This window comes from Paramormyrops kingsleyae, chromosome 22, assembly GCF_048594095.1.
Source record: "Paramormyrops kingsleyae isolate MSU_618 chromosome 22, PKINGS_0.4, whole genome shotgun sequence".
NCBI lineage: Eukaryota > Metazoa > Chordata > Actinopteri > Osteoglossiformes > Mormyridae > Paramormyrops > Paramormyrops kingsleyae.
In genome coordinates, this window is record NC_132818.1 from 5,154,416 (window position 1) to 5,176,680 (window position 22,265).

General features: G+C 43.4%; 1 protein-coding gene across 2 annotated transcripts; it reads right to left on the reverse strand.

The window, feature by feature from the left end:
- Nucleotides 1-7,119: 7,119 nt before the first annotated feature.
- On the reverse strand, nucleotides 7,120-10,401 carry igfals (insulin-like growth factor binding protein, acid labile subunit). Of its 2 annotated transcripts, none has more exons than XM_023816567.2 (2): nucleotides 10,292-10,401; nucleotides 7,120-9,707 (listed from the first exon to the last, which is right to left on the reverse strand). In XM_023816567.2, exons 1-2 carry the CDS (start codon nucleotides 10,370-10,372, stop codon nucleotides 7,875-7,877), a joined length of 1,914 nt encoding a protein of 637 aa, XP_023672335.2. In that variant the 5' UTR covers nucleotides 10,373-10,401; the 3' UTR covers nucleotides 7,120-7,874. The 2 variants fall into 2 exon arrangements, with proteins under 2 accessions (XP_023672335.2, XP_023672336.2); XM_023816568.2 differs by having other exon boundaries at nucleotides 7,120-9,746; nucleotides 10,292-10,367.
- Between the last annotated feature and the right edge of the window lie 11,864 nt (nucleotides 10,402-22,265).

A 22,265-nucleotide genomic window follows, 5' to 3' on the forward strand; every position in this document is an offset into this window, starting at 1 on the left:
TGGAGGGGGGGGAGAAGTGTAATAAACATATTGCCCAGCATGTCATGCTGTCTCTTTCTGTTACAGCAGGTGTTGCATAAATGCTTATTCACTTTTGTCCTACTGAATCTCACTTCAGTCATCAGTGTTGAGAAGGTGTGTTGATGGCGATCTACATTATGGTCCTGGGTTATGGTTTAGTGAAGGAGTTTACAGATACTGCCTTTCACCTTAAAATTACAATGTAATATGCAGGCACTGCCCACATTACAGCAGGCCTCTCGATGAAGGGCAGCTCCTGCAGGCAGCCTGCTGAGCGCTTCGGGGTCACTGGCTCTGGCACTTTGCCAGTGTTAGTTTGGCCTAATAGCACCCTGTTTTTTGTATTTTGTTCCCCTGTCCCCTATACGCATTGCTCAAATAATTCATAGTCACTGTTAGTGGGAAGAGCAAAAGCATGTGTGATATTTTCACTACAGCCCTTCCAGAGACACGGGGGCTGTCGGCCATCCTGTAAGCAGGCCGGTGTTTTATGGCTTCCATTCAAATCCAGCTGGAAGAATCCGCAAAGCATCATCCATAGATGGAAATCAAAATGAAAATGTTGGTTTGTGCAGAGGTTCATCAAGCAGCAAGAATGTTTCCAGACAAACACCAGCCTGGATGAGCTTTAAGGCGTTCGCCATGTTGCCATACAAATTTCTACTCCTCCTTCCTTATTGAAACCCAGACTCTGTGGCTGACTGATGTGGCAAATTCGAGATGTGTGTTCCCCTGCTCAACCAGCTACAGCGTAGAAGTAATTTGTTTAAATATACTGTGAAATAGAGCAGCTGACCATTATGAATGTGCCTCGCCACCCGGGTGGGGTGGGGGGGGGAGGGGGGGTCAGAGATTCCACCAGTCTTTATACTAATCTGTAGTAAACTCAAGAACTGTTTTGCTCAACTTACACATTGCAGTGTTTCTGATTTACTAAGGAATGTTTCCTGAAACCTTCCATCATTCCCTCGAAACTAAACACAAAACCCAATTTTCAAATCAAATCTTTTGTATCTTTGCTGTTTTCAGATCACACACAAAGCTGCTCAATACATCAGCACTCCTGAGCAGTCATTACACACAACAGCAAGACTATAAAATGCTACCAGTCAGAAATCTTCCTGGCATGTAAAACATTTTACTGTTAACTGCAGAAGAATAGTTAAAAAAAAAAAAAAAGTTTGTAAATAGCTATATGTAAAGCAATACATGTCATTCAGTATTCAGCCTTCCAAAAAAAAGTTACTGTAAAGGACAAAGTAAAAAATCCAAATGAAACTTACATTATAGTAAAAGTTATACAATTGCCAAAGTCAATGAAAATTTAACCAAGTTGGCTGCATTTTTTACAAGGCACTTACTCTCCTGGCCACTAGATGGCAGCCTATGCTTAAAAGCAGCCGCAATTAATTTATTTCATAGGCAGATGGCTTGAGATGTTTGGACAGGTGATCTACTGGATACCAAAGCAATGCAAAATGTTACTGTCTGTTTGTTTTGTTATGTTTTGTTTGTAAAAGAAATGACCTCCATTCTGAATTGGAATTGAACTGAAAGCTGTTTATGACCCGCAGCCATTTTGCCAGTTGTGACACATAAAACTAAGCAGGAGGCAGAGAGCATCATATGCAACAGAAAATGGAAATAAAAATCAGCAGAATGTATCCAAATTTGAGCACCTAGGAAGAGGCTGATGTTACAGGCTGCCGAACTAGGCATTTGTTCTGTTCTGTTTGCCTTTTATACTGTCCTTTGCAGTTCCTTAACTTGCATCTTTAATCACTTCCTGCTCTGGCTGTTTTCCTACAAACCATGGAAATCTAGGTAATTACAATTCAGTGATGAATGTACTTTATGTTCTAATACTTGCCCACCAAAAGACGTTTGCAGTGCTGATTCCCAGGAAGGACCTCGATGGGAACTCAGGAGTGAAACGGCAGCTTCGTCATGGTCGTTCTCTGGAGACAGAGTGCTGAACCTGGACCTCTACTGCACCATGCTTGGGGAAGGATGAATGACCGCGAATTCTTGGTGTCCCTTTTCAAAAAGATAGCTCACTGCGATCTGCACACTTCTAGACTTTGAAAAGTCTGCCTTCAAAATGAATGACAGACCCTTTACCACACAACTGAGATTTGGATGTAATAAAACAAAAGTTTTTGTTATTGGGGAAGTAATCTGGGAGCGATCAGAAAGCAGCAGAAGCACAAGCCTCTACACAGACGAGAGTAAAGCCTGGCTGCACATAAGATACTGACAAATGATAAAGCGATAAACTGGCTCCGCCTTTCCTGTGTTGGCTGGACTTATCTGAAAGGGTCTATTTCTGGTGCTTATTCTCTGCCTCATACCCAGTAGGTTAACCGTCATGTGCAAAACAGCAGCCCCTGTGATATTCTGGATGCACCTGGTCCTGCAAAATGGTGCTTTATTCATTAGCCTGCAAATCTGAGCTTCACCATGTTGACGGGAGCCATTTTAATGTTTATTTTTGTGTCCCATGAAAGCTGCAATAGAGGATCTGTTCCTTTTTAGGGGGGGGGGGTATGTTTTATGCTGGTATGGTGATAGAGGTTGTACTCGTTATTGACACTTTTTTGTTATTATTTTTATGACACAGGCCTATAAAAATAGCTCCAGAGGCCGGATATGCCCCAGGGGCGGCCTTCTGCCCCAAGCTACACTACATACATCTTTGTAGTTGCATTTCTCTTTGTGACTTACTGCAAAGTTAAAGTCCTTTTCAATAATGGCACCTCTGTGGTTTCTTCCATTTCCTGTAAACGTGGGTAAGCTTTTTTCCCCAAAACACCTTCAGTTCACTTCCAAAAATCACAAAAGAAAGAAAAATAAGGTACCAGGAAAATATTTCCTGGTGAAAGCTCCCAAAAACGAAAAGTAAAGCAGATGATAATTTAGCTGTCTGGTATGTGTGTTTTTATCAGTTTTGTGACTCCTGTTATTGTAGTGCTGATCTGAAGGATAGCTTTTTCATACTGAATGGACACATTAGCACTTTGCAAGATATTAAGCAGATGACTGTTTTTGTTTTTTCCAAAGTATGCGGCCCTTTCTGATTGCTGTAGAAACTCCAGAACTGAACAGCAATGCAGAAGTTCTTGGTTAGTTAGATGGAGGCCTAAGCTCAAAGGCCAGATTCCTTCATACCAGCTTATCTCTGATATGTTCTTTGCTGTCAGCAACACACAGTTAAGGTGCTTGTCATTGTTGGTCTGTTACGATTCTTAGAATTCCTACCATAATTCCGTGCTTCCTCTGCAGATCCTGGGAACTGGACTCAGTAAAAGCTTAAAAGTTTCCACCTTGTTTGTAAGTGGTGACCCTAAGAATATAACCTCCCAACAGTCTAGCGCAGCGGTCACTAACGGGCGCACCTTGGTCTCGGTCCGGACCCAGAAGCTGTCCCATACGGATCCGGACCTGCAGCCAAAAAAGAAAGTTATGATTTAAAACCTGACGGGGCGCTTTTGTTTTACCGGCGCAGCTTTTGTAGTCTTTTCGGTAGTGGTTTAGCAGTAGAACCGCCGTTTCCCACGCCAATGAACGTCACACACCTTTAACCGCCAAGCTAGACGTAGTTCGGCGTGTGCAGCCCATTGTCTGCGCTAATGTGCCATTGGTGTTAATAGCAGCAGCAAAGCTAACACCCGCAACCAAAAAGCCGTAATGTTCCTAAGAGAGTGGCTGCTCGGTCCTGAAATCGTAAAGCTGAAAAGTTTTCAAACCCGGTGTGTATTATATAACATGTTGGATATATAAATGTCGTTTATTGGCGATGTTCGTTCAAGTTTCCGCTTTTTAACAACTGTATAAAGTGATGTGATTTGTTATATTAATCAAATCAGGTCCATCCATCCATCCATCATCTGCCGCTTGTCCGGGGTTCGGGTCGCGGGGGCAGCAGCTTCAGCAGAGGCACCCAGACCTCCCTCTCCCCAGCTACCTCCACCAGCTCCTCGGGGGGGACACCGAGGCGTTCCCAGGCCAGCCGAGAGATATAATCCCTCCAGCGAGTCCTGGGCCTGCCCCGGGGCCTCCTCCCTGTAGGACATGCACGGAAAACCTCTCCGGGTAGCCGCCCAGGAGGCATCCGCACCAGATGTCCAAACCACCTCAACTGGCTCCTTTCGACGTGAAGAAGCAGCGGTTCTACTCTGAGGCCCTCCCGGATATCCGAACTTCTCACCCTATCCCTAAGGGAGAGCCCAGACACCCTGCGGAGAAACCTCATTTCGGCCGCTTGTATTCGCGATCTCGTTCTTTCGGTCATTACCCATAGCTCATGACCATAGGTGAGGGTAGGGACAAAGATGGACCAATAGATCGAGAGCTTGGCTTTTTGGCTCAGTTCTTTCTTAGCCACGACGGACCGGTTAAGCGCCTGCAGAACTGTAGACGCCGCTCCGATTCGTCTATCCAGCTCCCGATCTCGCCTACCCTCACTCATGAACAAGACCCCGAGATACTTAAACTCCTCCACTTGAGGCAGTACATCTTCCCCAACCCGAAGAGGGCAAACCACCCGTTTCCGGCTGAGAACCATGGTCTCGGACTTGGAGGTGCTAATCCTCATCCCTGCCGCTTCGCACTCGGCTGCGAACCGCCCCAGTGCATGCTGGAGATCCCCAGCAGATGAAGCCAACAGGACGACATCGTCTGCAAAAAGCAGCGAGGCAATCCTGAGGTCACCAAACTGGACACCCTCGACACCCTGGCTGCGCCTAGAAATCCTGTCCATAAATATTATAAACAGGACCGATGACAAAGGGCAGCCCTGGCGGAGCCCAACACACACCGGGAACACGTCCGACTTATAATGCCGGCAATGCGGACCAAGCATCTGCTCTGTTCGTACTGGGACCGGATTGCATCAAATCAGGTTAAACTAAAAAATGTACGTTTTCATGGTTGCCAAATCTCAAACATCTGGCATGACACGCTTTCAGACTCACGCAGGAAATCTTACGGCAAATCTATATTATACCATTATAAACGTAAAATTGGCTACGCCCAAAGTGTATTTACACGGTTAAATACAAAAGCAGACTATTTACACGGTAAGAACTGTTAGATATGTGTGCAGACATGTTGAATTGAAAATCTCACTTAAGCCAACCGGCCGAAGTTCTATGTCACGTTTTTGAATTGTGCTGAATTAATTTGATTTGACAGTCAGGTACTGATTACATGCAATGTTGATACAACTAATGTGTTATTTAAATATATATGACACGAAATAGACATTATGAGCCTCCAGACCTTTGCTTCAAGAAATTTTCTGTAACTGGACCTCTTTAAATTTTAGTTGAATACCCCTGGTCTGGAGGCACCAAGCAGAACAACCCCCATTAAGCCCCCCCCCCCCCCCCCCATTCCGTCCCATTCATAAATGTTTTTTAACAAGTTAATGTGATTAAATGTCTAATATATTTAATATGACTGGATATCATTCTTTCTAGTATGGTAGTCATGCTGAGTAGCCCATGTCGAGTTTTGCCTATATCACCTATATTTCTGAATTTCATGCCACTAATCGGCTCCATGTCCTTCTGCTGTGACGTCAAATGTGCCATCGCCCAAAGGTGTGTAGCACTTGATCTGACCCTGCTTATCAAAGCATCTTCTAGTGGTTTAGCTTTCCTCAGAGAGCCTAACTTTCAGGGCATGGAAAGGATCTTAATGCTACACAGTGCTCACAAAAAATGGGACGCTTCATTCTGTAACAATGTTGCGAATTTAATTGTTTCATAACACAGGCATTTTCTTTTTATTGAGTGTCATAATGACTGACTCATTCAGATCTGTTCTTGCCATTTTGCTAATAATTGCAGTTGTAGTCACAGGCTCCCAATGGGATACTAAACACAAATGTTTGCTGTTTTATGTTATTGCAAAGGTTTTGTATATAAAAATCCCCAAATGAGACTGCTGTTTCACGCCGCAATCGGTGAAAATGACGTTGTTTTTGTGTATTAATTACGAGCCTCTTTCCCGTTTTCTGTGCCGCTGAGCTGTAAGACTGCTTTCCCTGCAGCGATACCACAGCCTGACCTGCTCCAAACTTCCGGCTGTCCGGCACGGGTTTGAAACCTTTGCGCTGGTTACCTTTCCACTTTGAATACATTTGCATTGGCCAATAGTTTCGTCAGACTGCATGCTGTGGACCCCCGCTGGTTTGTTTTGTTTTTGTTTGTTTGTCCAGCAGAAGTTCTTATCATCTCTGACTTCTGTTACGTAATAATATATAATCAACATTAATAGCATATGACTGTCATGTAAAATTTTTGCTGTTTTTTGGTGGTCAGAGTGGGCCGATTATCCGGTGAAGAACTGGGGGTGCCAAACTGGCCGCACCCTGACTATCAGACCAAAAACAAGGAGCCCCACCCACGAAGATCGGCATCACTGTATCCGTACTATGTGTTACCTCATTGCTGGTAGTTTTTTGACACCTGTATGAGGTGAGTGTGATGTTCGATTGATTTGCTTTTTTTTTTGTTACTTAAGTTGAGAATTTCTGATCCAAACCAAGGTGGTGTGGTGCTGTGGGTCCGGTTCAGTGGGCATGTGAGCTTCAGCGAGGCGAACAGCTTCCCGTCTGCCTGATAAACATAGGAGCTGCTAATAAGTGGAAGGGCTTTAATATCCTCAAACCTCTGAAAGTCCAAATGTTCAAAGTACAGAATAAGGTGCTACAGTCAAATGACATCTGAATGTATTTCTGTTTTGCTGTAAGATAAAATATAAGCTAAAATGTTTTTGTGAATTGTGTGTTAGATACCCTTCTATCTTCGAACCGCTGCTCAGGGTTGCTGGAGGCCCGGAGCCCCCCCCCCCCAGGCAGTACAGACAGACATATTTTTTTCTGTAATCCCTAAATTGCGATTTGATATTGTTTCCTACGTCTTTGAAAAAGCCAGAGTCTTATTTAAGTTCCCAGTGGAACATGCATAACCTCATTTCCAAGTTCCTTTCAATGAAACAGGAAAAAAAATAAACAAAAGCATGTAAATGTTTCAGTCTCCGGTAGCACTGGCAGAAAAGGTCAATAAAAAAAAACGCACACACACAAAATAATACCTTTGATGAATTTGGATATTTTATGTCAATGTCACATAGACAGAAGGCGACTTCTATAGACAGAATAACTCTGATGCATGACACTACAATATTGTCCTTAATAATGGTGTAATAATAATGGTGTACTAAGCAATAAACAAATGTAACTGTAAATATACAGAAAAGTGTGAAACAGTGATTATAGGTTTGTGGTCTCAGTGCATAGATTCAGAGGTCAGCCCAAGTCTGGATAATAATCATTAGCAGGTAAAAACAAACAATGTTTTAAAACAGAAACCCATACCCAAATTTGGAAGGAATTCCATGTGCCCAATAATTTGTGTTGGAACAGTATTCATATAAATTAGAGAATTTTGTAACAGTGTAATTTTGGATTATTGAATGAAGTGGAAATGGGCTTGCTTTGTGAATGTAGTTGAAAGTCCTCATTTAGTTGGAACTGGATTTTGTAAAGAAAGCAGGTCAGTGATCTTCACCTGTGTCTGATTGTCTTGGCAGCAGAAATGGATAAAATGCAAACAGCTGAGGTCAGAGAGAGTGAACAAAAGTGCAGTCCAGCGGACTGGAATTCAGAAAAACACTAGGCAGGAATGGTTTTTAAAAACTCTTAGAAGAGAGTCAAAATGAACAAAAAACAGCAATAAAATGATTTGCAGGATTTCTAATAACCCTAAGTTAAATATATATATATATATATGTGATATACTTGTGTATTTTTTCCCCAACATAGACTGAAATGTCCCAAGGGAGACTCAGCAGTCATGAAAATGTTCACTGCTGATGTCCCGCAGGTCGGTGCCGCTTGTGGTCGCTGGGCTCATGCAGGTGATGTTGTTGTAGACGGTGACCATAGTGTGAGGCTCCTCCCCCTCTGCCAGGACCTCCACTTGCCGGGGCACTACATGGGGCTTGCTGAGAATGTAGTCTCTCAGGGTTTTTATGCTACAGTCGCATCTCCAGCGGTTGCCTGACAACCACAGCTGACCTAGGCCATCGGGAAACTCTGCTGCAAGGTTGGTCAGGGCGTTGTTGTTCAGGTTCAGGTAGCGCAGCCGGGGCAGAAGCTGCAGGGTGCCGTTTTGCAGAGATTCAAGTTGGTTACCAGAGATATCCAACCAAGAGAGATGCTGCAGTGGATGAAGAGCTTCCAAAGGGATCTGGCCAATCAGGTTTCCCGACAGCAGCAAGTAATCCAAGTTCTTCAGGCCATAGAAGGTATGGGAGGACAGTGTCTCCAGCTTGTTGTACCTCAGGTCTAGCTGTTGGAGGCCCTGAAGCTCCACAAAACTTTGGCGCTCCACCACAGAAATGTTGTTTTGTTGAAGGAAGAGGCGGCGAAGTCCTGTTAGTCCAATAAATGCTTGGGTAGTAACCCTAGTGAGGCAACTTTTATCCAGGTGGAGACTGTGGAGTTTGGAAAGGCCTTTGAAGACTTGGTCTGGCAGACTTTGGAAACAGCTTCCGGAAAGGTTTATCACAGCCACATGGGATAATCCTGCAAAGGCACCCATGCGAGCCTCAAACACCAGGTTGTGCTCCAGTTCCAGGACCTCCAGGTGGCCCAGGCCTTCGAATGTTCTCTCTCCAAGGATGTGGATCTTGTTGTGGCTGAGACGCAACTCTTCCAGGTACTGCAGGTCACGGAACGTTCTTGGCCGTAGATTGATAATGGAGTTGTTAGAGAGCCGTAGGACATGGAGACTGTGTAGGCCCAGAAATGTTTCGTCATGAAGTGCGTAAAGTCGATTGTTAGTGAGGTCTAACCAGCGCAGGGACTTCAAGCCAAGAAACGCTCGGGGTGCTACAGTGGAAATCAGATTTTGGGCAAGGTAGAGCTTCTGCAGCTTCGGCAGCTTAAGGAAGATGTTGGCCTTGATGACCTTTAGGAGATTCCCTGTGAGGTCCAGTTCCCTCAGTTCAGCCAGGTTGTGGAAGAGCTGTGGCTGCAGGTAGGCCAGCCGGTTCCCCGCCAGTACCAGCTCCCTGAGGCTGTGCAGATCCTGGAAAACATTCTCAGGCAGCACAACCAGAGAGTTCCAGCCGAGATTGAGCAGCCACATACTGGTGAGGCCAGCAAACGATCTTTCCTCAATGCGCAACAACTGATTATTGTGAAGGCTGAGAGAAGCTAAATTGGGGGTGTTCTGGAAGACAGGGGCGGGGATGTACCGTAGTCGGTTGCGTTCCAGGTGTAGATATGCCAATGAGCGCAAGCCTCTGAACGCCTGGGGGTCAATGGTGGACAGCTGGCCGCTTTGCAGATTCAGAAAATCCAGGTCGCTGAGATCTCTGAAGGCCCCAGAAGGCAGAGAGGTGAACAAGTTTCCATCGAGCCACAGTGAGCACGAAGACGGCGGCACGTCGGCAGGAATCTGCGTGAGATTCCGAGCACTGCAGTACACGCTGAGGTCCGAGCTGTAGTCATCATGCAGGCACGTGCAGCTCTTGGAGCATGCGATAGGCTTTTCTGTGGGGGGGCCACCTTCTAGGGCACCAGCCAGCAGCACAGGGAGCGCTCCGAGTGCCCACAATGGCAGCAGTACAGATGGGGGCATCCCAGCGGGGGGGGCAGGGCAGGGCAGGCTCTGCACCAATAAGTACCAGGATCACACACGAGCAATCATCTAGCAATGAAGGGATCTGTTCATTTTCTCAGTTAACAATACTTATGAAACAGTCACACTTCTGGACACGTACTTTCTTAAGTTCAAATTTTAGGTCTTCAGCTTTTGTCTATAGTGGATAAGCAGTTAGATTTTTACATTTTAAAGTCAAGTTATTAAAATGGTAAAGGTAGGACTTTGTATCTTATAAAAATATATGTTTGCACAGAGCTTCTTAGGCTTGGCGTAACAGAAATTTGTCACAAATTAAAATATCCAGTATGCCTATTCAGGAAATTTCTACCAGCTACAAATAAGTTTCTCCCATATTACAGACTCATAGCTCACTTACTGCAAATAAAAGAATTATCATTTTATGCTTTGATTTTCTTTTATTTGAATATTATTTTGCATTTATTTTTGTATTTATATTTAGAAGTACAAAGATAAAAGAAAGAAAACTTCATCATGGAAAATTTCTCAACACTAAGTGCATTTCTAAAATGTCTCTAAAGCATTAAGGAGTAACAAGCTCTTTACGTGAAAACGTTATGCGTGTTTCTTACCTGTTGTTTGAAGTCTTTTCCACAGTCTGGAGCAGATGACCAGGCAGCGAATGACTGACTGGGATGGTGCAGGAGGAACATACCAGACTCTCCTGCCTTCTGTCCCCGTCCTGCCAAAAGGCGAAGCCCAACCCCACTGAAGTACAGTTATTACAAAGTTAACCTTTTCACTTCCTCATGTAAAGGTGGCACATTCTACGGTTTGCTGCTGCATCTGTCAGATGCATATATATATTTTTATATTGTAAGTAAAATGTAAACCATAAAATAAACCATCATTAGATCATTCAATTCTGACCAGTAACATTTACATATGAAAAAAAAACTATTACAAGAACTTCACCTAAACTCACAGTTTTTATACTTACTAGCTCTCATATATATTATTGTAACAGTTTACAACCCCCAGTGTGTAGAGAGAAACCAGTACATAGGCAATACATAAGAAATCCAGTTTAATTTCCAGACCACGTTTGCATTACACTTACTGAGCAGACTCCTTTATCTAAAGCAATGTTTGATCTTGGATCAGAGAACGGGCCTAGACCTGGGCTTAGGGGCCTCGCTTAAGGGCCCGACCGTGTCTCTGAAGCAAATTGGGGTTAGGGGTCTCGCTCAGGGGCCCGACCATGTCTCTGAAGCGATTGGGGTTAGGGGCCTCACTCAAGGGCCCGACCGTGTCTCTGAAGCACACAGAGACATAAATGGAATGGTAAGGTTAGTGCATTCTGTCTTGATCACATCGATTCACATTGAATAAGAAAACAATTTCTGTGGATGCAGGTAAAAAATATTGTAAATGGCGATAACACATTCTCCACTTCACTATCTTTCAATACTTTTGAGATTCCTGCAGTTCTGCATAGAAATTCTGACTTCATTCTGGAAGGATGTCGATACAAATTTCTCGTTGTAATGTATTGTACTTCACTACCCCTTTAATTCTGAGGTCAAGGATTATTCTCTGCAAACCAAAATATTTGCATATTTCAGTAATCCATTTTCCTGCAGTCAGTAGGGTATCCCTTGACTTTACACAGAAAAACTGAACAAAAAGTCACCTGCCTGACTTACTTTTGTCTGTATCAGTCTGCTTTTTTCATATTTAACATAGTTACATTAAACTCCAAGAAAAAGTTTAGGTTTGTGAACAGGTTTCAAAACAAAAACATTGCAGCAAAAACAGTATAATTATTTTTTAGTCTGAAAAGAATGAAAAGGTTGAATTGATTTTTAAAGTACAAATTAATCCAGTAATCTTTTAGTGTATTAAATGACATGAAGTCCTTTCAGTTGTTGATTTGTTCTGTGGAGATTGCAGAGCTGAGTGAGTTCCAACATTCATCCATGTTCAGAGAGGCGAGTCTGTAATGACATTCGCTGACGTTTTGGCCACGATTTAGGAGATTTTGTTGGACTTTGAAACATTGTTCTGGATAAAGAAACTAAATAATTCCATGAGTTTCAAAATCAGGTGGAACAGGATCAGCTATTGTGATGCATTACATATAGGTTATATGCACAGTACATGTACGCACATTCATTTATCAATATTTGCTCACAAACAACATTTGTTTCTTTTAAATCTTGAGATATTTCATTCTTTTCAAACATTAACCAGTGAGAATACTTGCCACAGAGTCCAAAGACCTTCAGAAACTCTGAACATTGACACTCAGCAGAATAGTGCTACTTCATGCATCTGTGGGGACATTGTCTCTTCACCTGCCCCTTCTTGTTCTCCATGAGACACACAGACAATTAAGCAGGCATCATAGTGCAGGATCAGCCAGCAGGGGGCGGCCTGGAGCAGCTCCGCCGACTCCCAAGCCACTGAGCCACACACCGCTTTCAGCATGCAATCTCAGCATGTAAATCTGTATATAAAAATAATAGAATATGTTCAAGAATAAACGTTTCCTACTAAGTTTCATTCATTCATTCATTCCGTTATTTTCTATACCCACTTGTCCTGTGCAGGTCCGTGGGAGTCCAGGGTATACGCAAAGTGAATCATGACATAAGTACGCTTGCTGCCTATATTTCTGACACAAATACAATATCACTTGCTGAAAATGGAGACTATTAGGCCTTTATACTCCATTTCTGCCACAATAATAAGCACACAAATCCCATTTGCTGAAAAAAGTGGAATTTCATGAATGTATTTAAACAGACCTATAAAGTTTACATAGGGAAAAACATTCAGTCCATTTTAATTGGTACATCTTGCACATAGACTAAGCATTATATCTAACAACAATAATAATATATTATATATATAATATATATATATATATATATATATATTTTAGTCAGGAATTGAACTAACTGTTACTCAAGTACACATTTGTGATATAAAGGTTAAATTGTGTGGTAAATACTTGTCGTAACAGTGCTGTTGCTAATTTTATGCGGTCACTATGATGAGTATCTACCGAGAGGGTCTGAGGAGGGAGAAACCATTAACCACGGTCGGCCAGGACGAGTAGCTACCGAGAGGGTCTGAGGAGGGAGAAACCATTAACCACGGTCGGCCAGGACGAGTAGCTACCGAGAGGGTCTGAGGAGGGAGAAACCATTAACCACGGTCGGCCACGGTGAGCAGCTACCGAGAGGGTCTGAGGAGGGAGAAACTACTAACTGCCATAAGAGTGTTGGGCAGCTAAGGCTCATCAATGCAGGATGTGAAAGAAGGGTATCCTGTGTGGTACAAATCAACAAAGTGGCTCCTATGAGTCTGATGTTTTACTACACAGCTCCATATGCAGCACAACCCAATGCAGTCTGTGTCATGACATGTTTCTCCCGTAACCAGCACTAAAATTATCTGTGGTTTCTGCCCTTTCGTTCAAGACCATACATCTGGAGGTCTCAGGTCTGTGATGGAGGAAATCGTGGAGTGTCTGGGGATGGAGAGAAGGAAGAGAAAGAGAGGCTCTGAGAATATGGTCTTTTTGGAGAACAATCATACATGCATATAATATACTATCTACGAATGTAGGATCAGAATGACTCATGAGAAACAAATTGGAATCAAACACATTCAACATAAACAGAGGATTTTCAAAATGTATCTCAAAATGTATTAATTCACAGCACATAAAAAGCACATTAGAATTGTCAACAATGGATTCTTCAGAGAGGATTACCTACCCCAGGTTTTTCATTCATATTTAATAACTTGTGTTTCTGACCTTCTATGGTTGACCTCGGGGTCTTGCTCTTTTTTATATCCTTTTCATGTCTTTTGCCAAAATTTCTGTTTTTCCAGCTGTGTACTGGGATCTTGAACAAGTTTTAACAAGACACACTACACAGCGAAACACAAGAAATCATCAGGCAGAAAAGCCCATCTCCTGAAAACAGCTTGAAAAACGTGTCAGGATGAAAACATGTTCCACTAGGATAGTCGGTATTGCAAGTGCTGTCTTGCAGTTGGCAGAGGCCCAGATCACAACTATTAAAGATGCTTCCAGGACATTTTATCTGTGCTGCAGAGGAAAGATCACTAATGGCCATAGTGTAATGGAAGATGCATTGAAAGAAATGGTTTTATGCTAGCAGAACTTGGTGTAGAGATTAAACACAAGCTCAAAAAATGCTGCTTACTTTCGCTCTACATGTTAAGTCTCACTCTAGACATTTCTCATGTGTGGTTCCTTGATGGTGGATGGAGTTATGAACCACATCCGGTCATCAGATTCGCTCTTAACCTTCAAGAAACACCTCAAAACCCATCAGTCCTGGGAATATTTCTGCTGTCTGTACACCCCTCTTGGGAAGTTAAGCTCCTTAACCATTTTGTAAAGAGCTGACGTTCTACTTATCACATACATACATACATCACACATTCCATCTGGCTTCCATCCTTTGCAATTGGCAACTCCTGCAGACATTAGTAACTGTTGCTATGTAAATAAATGTGGCTGGATGTGTTTTGGGGCTGGCCAGGGTGAAAGCTTGCAGGATGTGGGAAGACAAAATGACTCAAAGAGGTCAGCAAGTCGCTGCCTGCAAGATTCTTCTTGTCTGCTGTGAGTTGGTAGTTCCTGCTTATTATTTTAATATCCACCCATTTTCTGTGCCCACTTGTCCCACGCATGGTCACGGGGGTCCTGAGCCTATGGACACGAAGCAGGGATACAACCCTGGATGGGGCACCAGTCCATCGCAGGTCACACTTAACAAAATGTGATTACTGCAAAAGCGGTTCTCAGCTTACGTGTAGATTCGACCCTTAAGCAATGCACTGCCTGGAAATAATGCAGCTTATGCATACTGAGCTTCCAGTAAAATGTATCTGCTGATCCACTGCATGCAGAAAAGCTGGAAAAACAGCAAAACAGGACGTTCAGCAGCGATTTCATCCCTTGCAGGAAACTGGAGATCAAAGCTTACTTAGTATTTGTGGCAAAAGATTTTTCATTCAGTACTTAACCATTGGTCCTGTCATTGCTGGAGGAAGATTAATGCCTTTGGACTGTTAGATGATCGGTACACTTCAAATAAAATGGATTTTATGGACGACGGGAATATCTTGCAGGGAAATCCAAGCCTTTTTATAAGACCTGGCACCCTGATTTTGTGTGTTACATTTATCCCTGTATTTGTGAGGTAACATGAGAATGTCTTTGATCTGTCTGGGGGGTGGGTCTGATTTATGGGACTTCTCCTCCTTTTGTGGGCTGTGTGACTCTTCTTGCAGTCTTGACACCTGTGTGTGGGGTGGCAACCGAAACTGGCAAAAAGTCACAACTTTTTCCACCTTAAATGGAAAATTGATTTTGTTTTAGCTGTCACTTTTTACACTTGTGTCCTTCCTGTTACCCTTAGCGAGTCTGAATATTCTCCTCAAACGTTAACCAAATGTCTGCAGCCACAAAACAGCCTGTGACTGGGTGTATTTTGTTCATTGCACCATATATTTGAGCTTGGAAGGTTGTGGGTTCAGATCCCCGCAGAGTAATCATTAATACTGTTGGACTATCGACGAGGCCCTTAACCAAAACTTCAGGGTGCTGATCCTTCTTTCTGACCCCCTAAAAAAACTTTGCACAAAATTGCTTTGGACAAAAGCATCTGCTAATTATGTAAAACTTTTCTTGCAGGAATAGCGACGTCAAGGGCTGTTATGCAGTCGGAGGGAATTGGCTTTTTGAATGGTAATCACCAGGCCGCTGCGTATGAGGGGAAAACTTCATTATTCCTTTTACCATTTATTACTGTCCTTTAGTTTGCTTTCAGATGTCAGTCATCTATCAAAATATAATTTAATGAACATGAGGTTAAAGCGCTGTTATATCTGTATTTTCTCAGTTGCCGAAGTTGGTGGTCTGCGGCTATTTAGCTGTCTTCCCGCTCCAGAGAACCTGAAAGCTGAGATGGGGAGCAGAGCGAGGGCAGCAGTTCAGTGATATAACGGTAACGTCATACTGCAAACAAAGAGAGACTCAAAGAGAAGGCTGGGTATCTGGGATAGCACACGGGACCCAGCGGCATGCTCTTACATTACAGCAGCTGGCCGGCAAGGTCCCATGCTAAGAACTAGGCCCGAAATGTCCGTAACCTCATGTCACCTTTGACAGACATATACACTTAATAGAGTCAATAGAACTGAAAGCAAGGGAATCTCATCAATTTCCATAATGCTAATTTTCTGTCATTAAAAAATTACCAGGCTAAATGCTTTTATAGTCACATTTGAGGGTCCTGGTTTGCTGTGTGCCAGAGAAAATTCAGCCATCCTGTTGACGCATTTTCCACTGGCTGCCTACAGAGACTCACTCTACAAACTCGAGAGCAGACAGGATACAGGCTGTACCCTACTGAGTTCTGAGGGACTGACTGTCTCTATGCATGTTTTGCTAGTGCTTTGAAAAACTTATCCACCAAAATATACACAAAAAATAGCTTGGGTAGCTTGTTTGGAGATGTATGCTTTTAAAATTTCAAATCATGTGGTGAACTGACACTGATTTTCATGGTGGAACTAGACAGATTGCCAATTTGCTTAGGTTTTACGTTCATGATGAAACATACCATGATCATGTTACAACATTGCATGCTTTTCCAGTTGTCCTCATTAGCTTCAAACTAATTAGCCTCATCTATTACTTTGTCGACTCCTTCCAAGAAGCACCGATGTCCTGTCCTGGAGGTCACATGCTTCTTCTGGATCTCTGGTGACATCCTGCAGTCCAAAGATATACTGTTAGTTTTTATTAGTGTCTCTGAATTTCACATTTATTCAGCAGTCACTTTTATTCAAAACAACACTCAACTGAGAGAGCAGCTGGGGTTAGAAGTATAACTCAAGGGCCTTGTGCTAAAATCACTCAGCCAACCACGGGATTTGAATCAGCAACGTTCTAATAACAGGCACAGAGTCCTATCTCACAGAGCTGCACACTCACAGAGTCCTATCTCACAGAGCTGCACACTCACAGAGTCCTATCTCACAGGGCTGCACACTCACAGAGTCCTATCTCACAGAGCTGCACGCTCACAGAGTCCTATCTCACAGAGCTGCACGCTCACAGAGTCCTATCTCACAGAGCTGCACGCTCACAGAGTCCTATCTTACAGAGCTGCACACTCACAGAGTCCTATCTCACAGAGCTGCACACTCACAGAGTCCTATCTCACAGAGCTGCACACTGCCCAACTGCCTGGGATCAAACATAGGGAGAACATGCAAACTTTATACTTACTCCACATATTGAACCTGTAAAATACAGCACCATAAAATGCAAGTTCTACTGTATGATTTTTCCCCCAGTGGTGTTACCCACCCATCAAACCACTGTCTTTCACAGTTTCCTTTGTGTTTTTTTTCCTGCAGTTCAAACAGTCATGCCTTGGATCAGAAATGCTGATTCTCTTGAAAGGTTTCCCTGCAGATAAACTTCTCCCATATTCTCAGATTTCTGAGCCTGCAGAACAAAGACCATATGTGTTTTCTTTGGGCAGTCAGCTTCAAAAAACACAAACATACACAAAACATGAGACTCAATGTGAAAAGCTTCCTTTAGGGTTTACAGAAATCCCAGATTGCGTATATATACTGACTGCACTGGAACAAAGAGGAGCTCAGGGTAAATGTGTATGCAAAAACATCATCAAATGACCAGCTTACTGACTTTCTAATTAAAACGAGTATCTTATCGGCATACTCTCCAGCCTGCATATACTGTATTCCAATAAGTGTAGCAGTTATGACATTTACTACAGTATGTCTGATGCATTCCTCTGAAGAACAGGCAACATCCAAGCTACCTGCTGCAGACACTCCATACATATAATAATATCCGCTAATTTGAACACCATTTGAAATGTCTGTGAGCAGTGAGGACAAATCTTTTTTCCATATTTTTATCTCAGGTTTCTTTCCAGTTCAGAAAGGGTAGCCGAGGTTTGCACTGCTGTCATAAATGCATTCAGTCTGCTCTCCCAGTGGAGGCCTGCCTTGCACAAATCCCAGAGACCCCTGCAGTATAAGGGCGATATGAGGGACCTCACTGGTCCTTGACCCTGGCTGACCTGTACTGATGAGAACGTTGCCTGTCTTGCTAACAGATTGTGATTCAGGTCTGGCTGTATGTTCTCTTCCGGATCACTGATACCCCTGCTTGTTCCTTGACCATGTTTTTTGGATCATGCTTTGTACAGTTTGCTCTGGCTCTCAGTCCATTAATGTCTGCACCAGGATCTCCAGTCTCAGTTGTTACAGCACGATCTTGAGATTGTGTGGAGAAAGAGACAGATGGAAACACCCGCCTGTGTAAATGGAGGCTGAATCTGAAGACTCTGTACCAAACCAATTTAAATGCAGATGTGAAACCTGTGAAATGTGTCTCCGGTGTAAAAAATGAAAATCGATTTTCTCATCAGCCTGGAACTTCTTTGGCATTAAAAGGGCTCTGCAGTCCTCACTCCTGATGGAGGCATCTGTGATGGTCAGTCGCACAGTGTCATGATCCATCTGCGTCGACCCCGTCCTGTCCCTGTCTGACCAGCAGATGTCACTGCTGGCCTTCCTGTGCCATTTCATTGGCATCTATCCCAGCTGTTTCTCATGCCTTGATATGTCATTATTGTTATGGCCCACACCTGCCCCTCGTGAATCCTCATTAGCAGTGTTCACTAATCCTGACACTGTAGCATGTTGTGAGTCTGAGCGCTGTGCAAGTTCACATAAGGACCTGCTCCCCTCTGTAGTTTCCTTAATAAAGTCTCCTTCGGGGGTTTCCCTGCGCAAAGACTGCCTCTGGGGTTTGTACTCCTCCTCACCACTATGGACACGACACACAGGGTAAGATTTCAGCGGCCGGATGCTACACAAAGTGTCAAGGTCTGCTGGAAGGGTAATGCTCATCAGAGGGTTAATACTCATCAAGAGAGATAATACTCATCAAGAGGGATAATACTCATCAAGAGAGATAATACTCATCAAGAGGGATAATACTTATCAAGAGAGATAATACTCATCAAGAGGGATAATACTCATGAAAAGGTAAATACTCATCAGCGGGGAAATGCTCATGAAGAGGGATAATACTCATCAAGAGGGATAATACTCATCAAAAGGGAAATATCAGCGGGGAAATACTCATCAATCAGGGGGGGAAATGCTTATCAGAGGGATAATACTCATCAGAAGGGAAATGCTTATCAGAGGAAAGGAAAAGAAAAAAGGAAGAAAAAGAGGAGGGGAAGAACAATAGGAAATAATAGAGACTAAGAAAAGGAGAATCAGAAGTTGTAACAGAGAATTGATAAAAGAAAGAAATTTAGAAAGTGCTGTCAGTGTAGTGCATGTTTTTATTACTGGTTTCTCCTCAGTGGCAGAGGGAGGATAATGGAATGGAGTCTGGGTGGGGGGGGGGGCGCTTTCACTGCTCACTGTACAGAGGTCAGGAGTGTGTGAGGACATGAGGCGTTCCTAGATGCTTGTCTTTCCTGTCTCTTGCGTAAAACATGTGGTCTGTGTTAGCATATTCCCACAAACCCTCACACATCTGTGTGTGTGACATCAGCTGGCCACTGTTAGTCAGTCAGCCACAATCCACACTGTTCCTCCTCAGTCCAAGGTTCAGCTTTCGAGCAGCTTCCTGTCCAGTGCTCTTTGCCATGGAAGCTGAGCAGTGTGAAACTCCTATACACATACAGCTTCCTGTCCAGTGCTCTTTGCCATGGAAGCTGAGCAGTGTGAAACTCCTATACACATACAGCTTCCTGTCCAGTGCTCTTTGCCATGGAAGCTGAGCAGTGTGAAACTCCTATACACATACAGCTTCCTGTCCAGTGCTCTTTGCCATGGAAGCTGAGCAGTGTGACACTTCTATACACATACAGCTTCTGGTTGCAGTTTTTAAAGTAGGGACCACCACTCTTGCTTTATAATTCAGAGGTTATATCAAGCAAGCCTCCTGCAGAGGCCTCTGGGCAGTGCAGCCCCTTCAGCTGCTGTTAGAGACTCTCATGCACCAGCAGCTTCCAGTAGCGCCCCCCCCCCCCCCCCCCCCCTGGTGAGAGGGTATCACCTCTGGGTCATGGAGTTCTTCAAAGTGTTCCTTCCACCACGCGACAGAGTCAGTGAGCCTGGAGGATTCACCTCCCTGTCCTGATGTGTTGAATGGTTTGGGTCACTGTGTGTCCTCCCCAAAGTCTTTACACGCACTCCATTCTGCAGTATAAATACCTAATAAATTATGATCCTGAAATGCTGATAGAAAATGCACCTTGCATCCTGGACTCTGATGCTTCCATAAACACTCACTTGTATTTGGGTTTAGTGTTTGCTCTGGGCTTAATCCTCCTGACCACAAACCTAGTTTATCTATTGGTGTGTGGGGGGGATTCACTGTTGTGCAATTTGGCAGCATTATGCAGGAATAGTGTTTTTACATTAGGGGGCATGTAAAATGGCTCCATTTTCCTTCTGTCTTATACATCTATGCTGAGCTGTCATCAGGCCCAGTAACCACCATGAGACAGCAGCCTGTACCATTGCAACACACCAGCATGACCATTGCTGTTGTCATGTTAAATCATTGCTCAATGTTTTTGATCAACACTCCTCTGTTTCAGGCACTAAGTACCTGAGCCCTGGATGTACTTCAGCTGTCTCCTTTTGCTCAGGAAACTCACTCATTAAAGTACTGATTGTCAGACACATTTTCTAGCTGACACATCATCCTAAGATAACGCACTCACTCCGCACCTCAGTCCTTTCACATGGTTTTTCCTTTATTTCACCCAGCTCGTGTACTCTCTCTGACTCTCTCTGATGTTTTAGCATTTAATTAATATAGCTCACATTTTATTTTTCTGGTAACTTTTCCTGTTTCCTCATGCTCGTATTCCTGGGAAGCATGACTCACCTGATGAGTCACCTGATGACTCGCCTGATGACTCATCTGATGACTCACCCGATGACTCACCCGATGACTCGCCTGATGACTCACCTGAATCCCTGGTAAGAAGCTCCGCCTGCCTTGCTGCCTCCACCAGGCCAAGCAGCTGGTGTAGCTCAAAAGCTTCCAGTTGCTCTTCATGCTGTTTTTCATCAGGGTCAAGAACCTCTGAACTGGGATGTCACTGGTCTGGGCATGGCTGTCAACAGCACATCATGTTTTCACATATTTAAATCTAGTAGTTAAATCTATCATTGAAATACCAGTAATCTGATTAGCTGCCTTTCTGACATAATAGTTGTGAAGGTTTCAATCAGTAAACTACCTTGATTATTGGATTACTGACACTAGCCACTTTCACTGCAAATTGTGTTGCGGGGCCACCTGCTGACAAAGTGCTGAAATAGCAACAGGTGACAAATTACTGCAACAGCAGGTTTACACAGGTTTCTTTATCATGGGGCAAATAAAGAGCCATAGAAGTAACGCCAATGTTATGAGAACCCCCCCCACCACCACCACCACAAATGTCTCTGTGGATTACCCCTGCGTACCAGTCACCAGAAACACTGGGAATAGCCTGATAACGTACTTTGCAGAAACATATCCCAAAAGATATCATAAATATTAAATAAAATGTAAAATTAAATAAAAATCCAATTTTGTCCATGAATGTCAAACCTTCATATCCAGTGCAGGGTCCTGGACAATAATGACTTGCCATTTGTATAAGTACGTATGTTATTCTCCCATGAGGCAATTAGACACGGGTTAGAGCAGAACACGAGGGCAGACATTCTCCTGGGATCTTTGCAGGATCTCCGGGGGGGAGGGGGGGGGGCAATATGACCCAAAATTATTATCATGGCATTTTTCACTTTTTGTATGGTGACAGTGTTATATTACTGAATTGCATTTCCTGTCCCTTTCTGTAAATCGAAAAATATTTTATAATACATTAAGTACACTTCAATTGTCAAATTAATATTTGCTTTATAATTATCGGAGTAACGGTGCAAAACCACAGTAAAGATAGTTTGTAGTCAGCGGTTCGGGATTCCATTTAATTTACCTCGACAGTGCAGTGAGATACACTGGTAAACAGAGTGGCATTTTGTTACTTGTGATTTGTGAATTCGGATGACGTCACCCCCCCCCCCCCCCCGCCCCCCCCCAAAGTGTGCCGACATTATACTTTGCCTTTTTATTGTCAAATGCAAATAATAAAAACCTTCCCCATATAAGCAGGTCCAGGCTCATTCTGACCAGTCTGATTTGTGAATTTTTTCCCAGTGCCCAGTCTGCCAGTGACTGATAAGTGCGTGAGGCAGAAGGGGTTAAAACAGCCTATTCCCAAAACTCCACACTGCATTCCTGATAGACAAATGCTGATCTGTGAAAGACACATTTTTGTATGTAATATAACATGTTTTTGCACATTTATTTATTTATTTGTGCACACTTCACTTCATTGAGCTCTATGGCTAATTGTAATTGCAGGAAATCTAATAGCAAATCACCTAAAAAGTGACCCAGAAGGACCAAACTTGCACGAA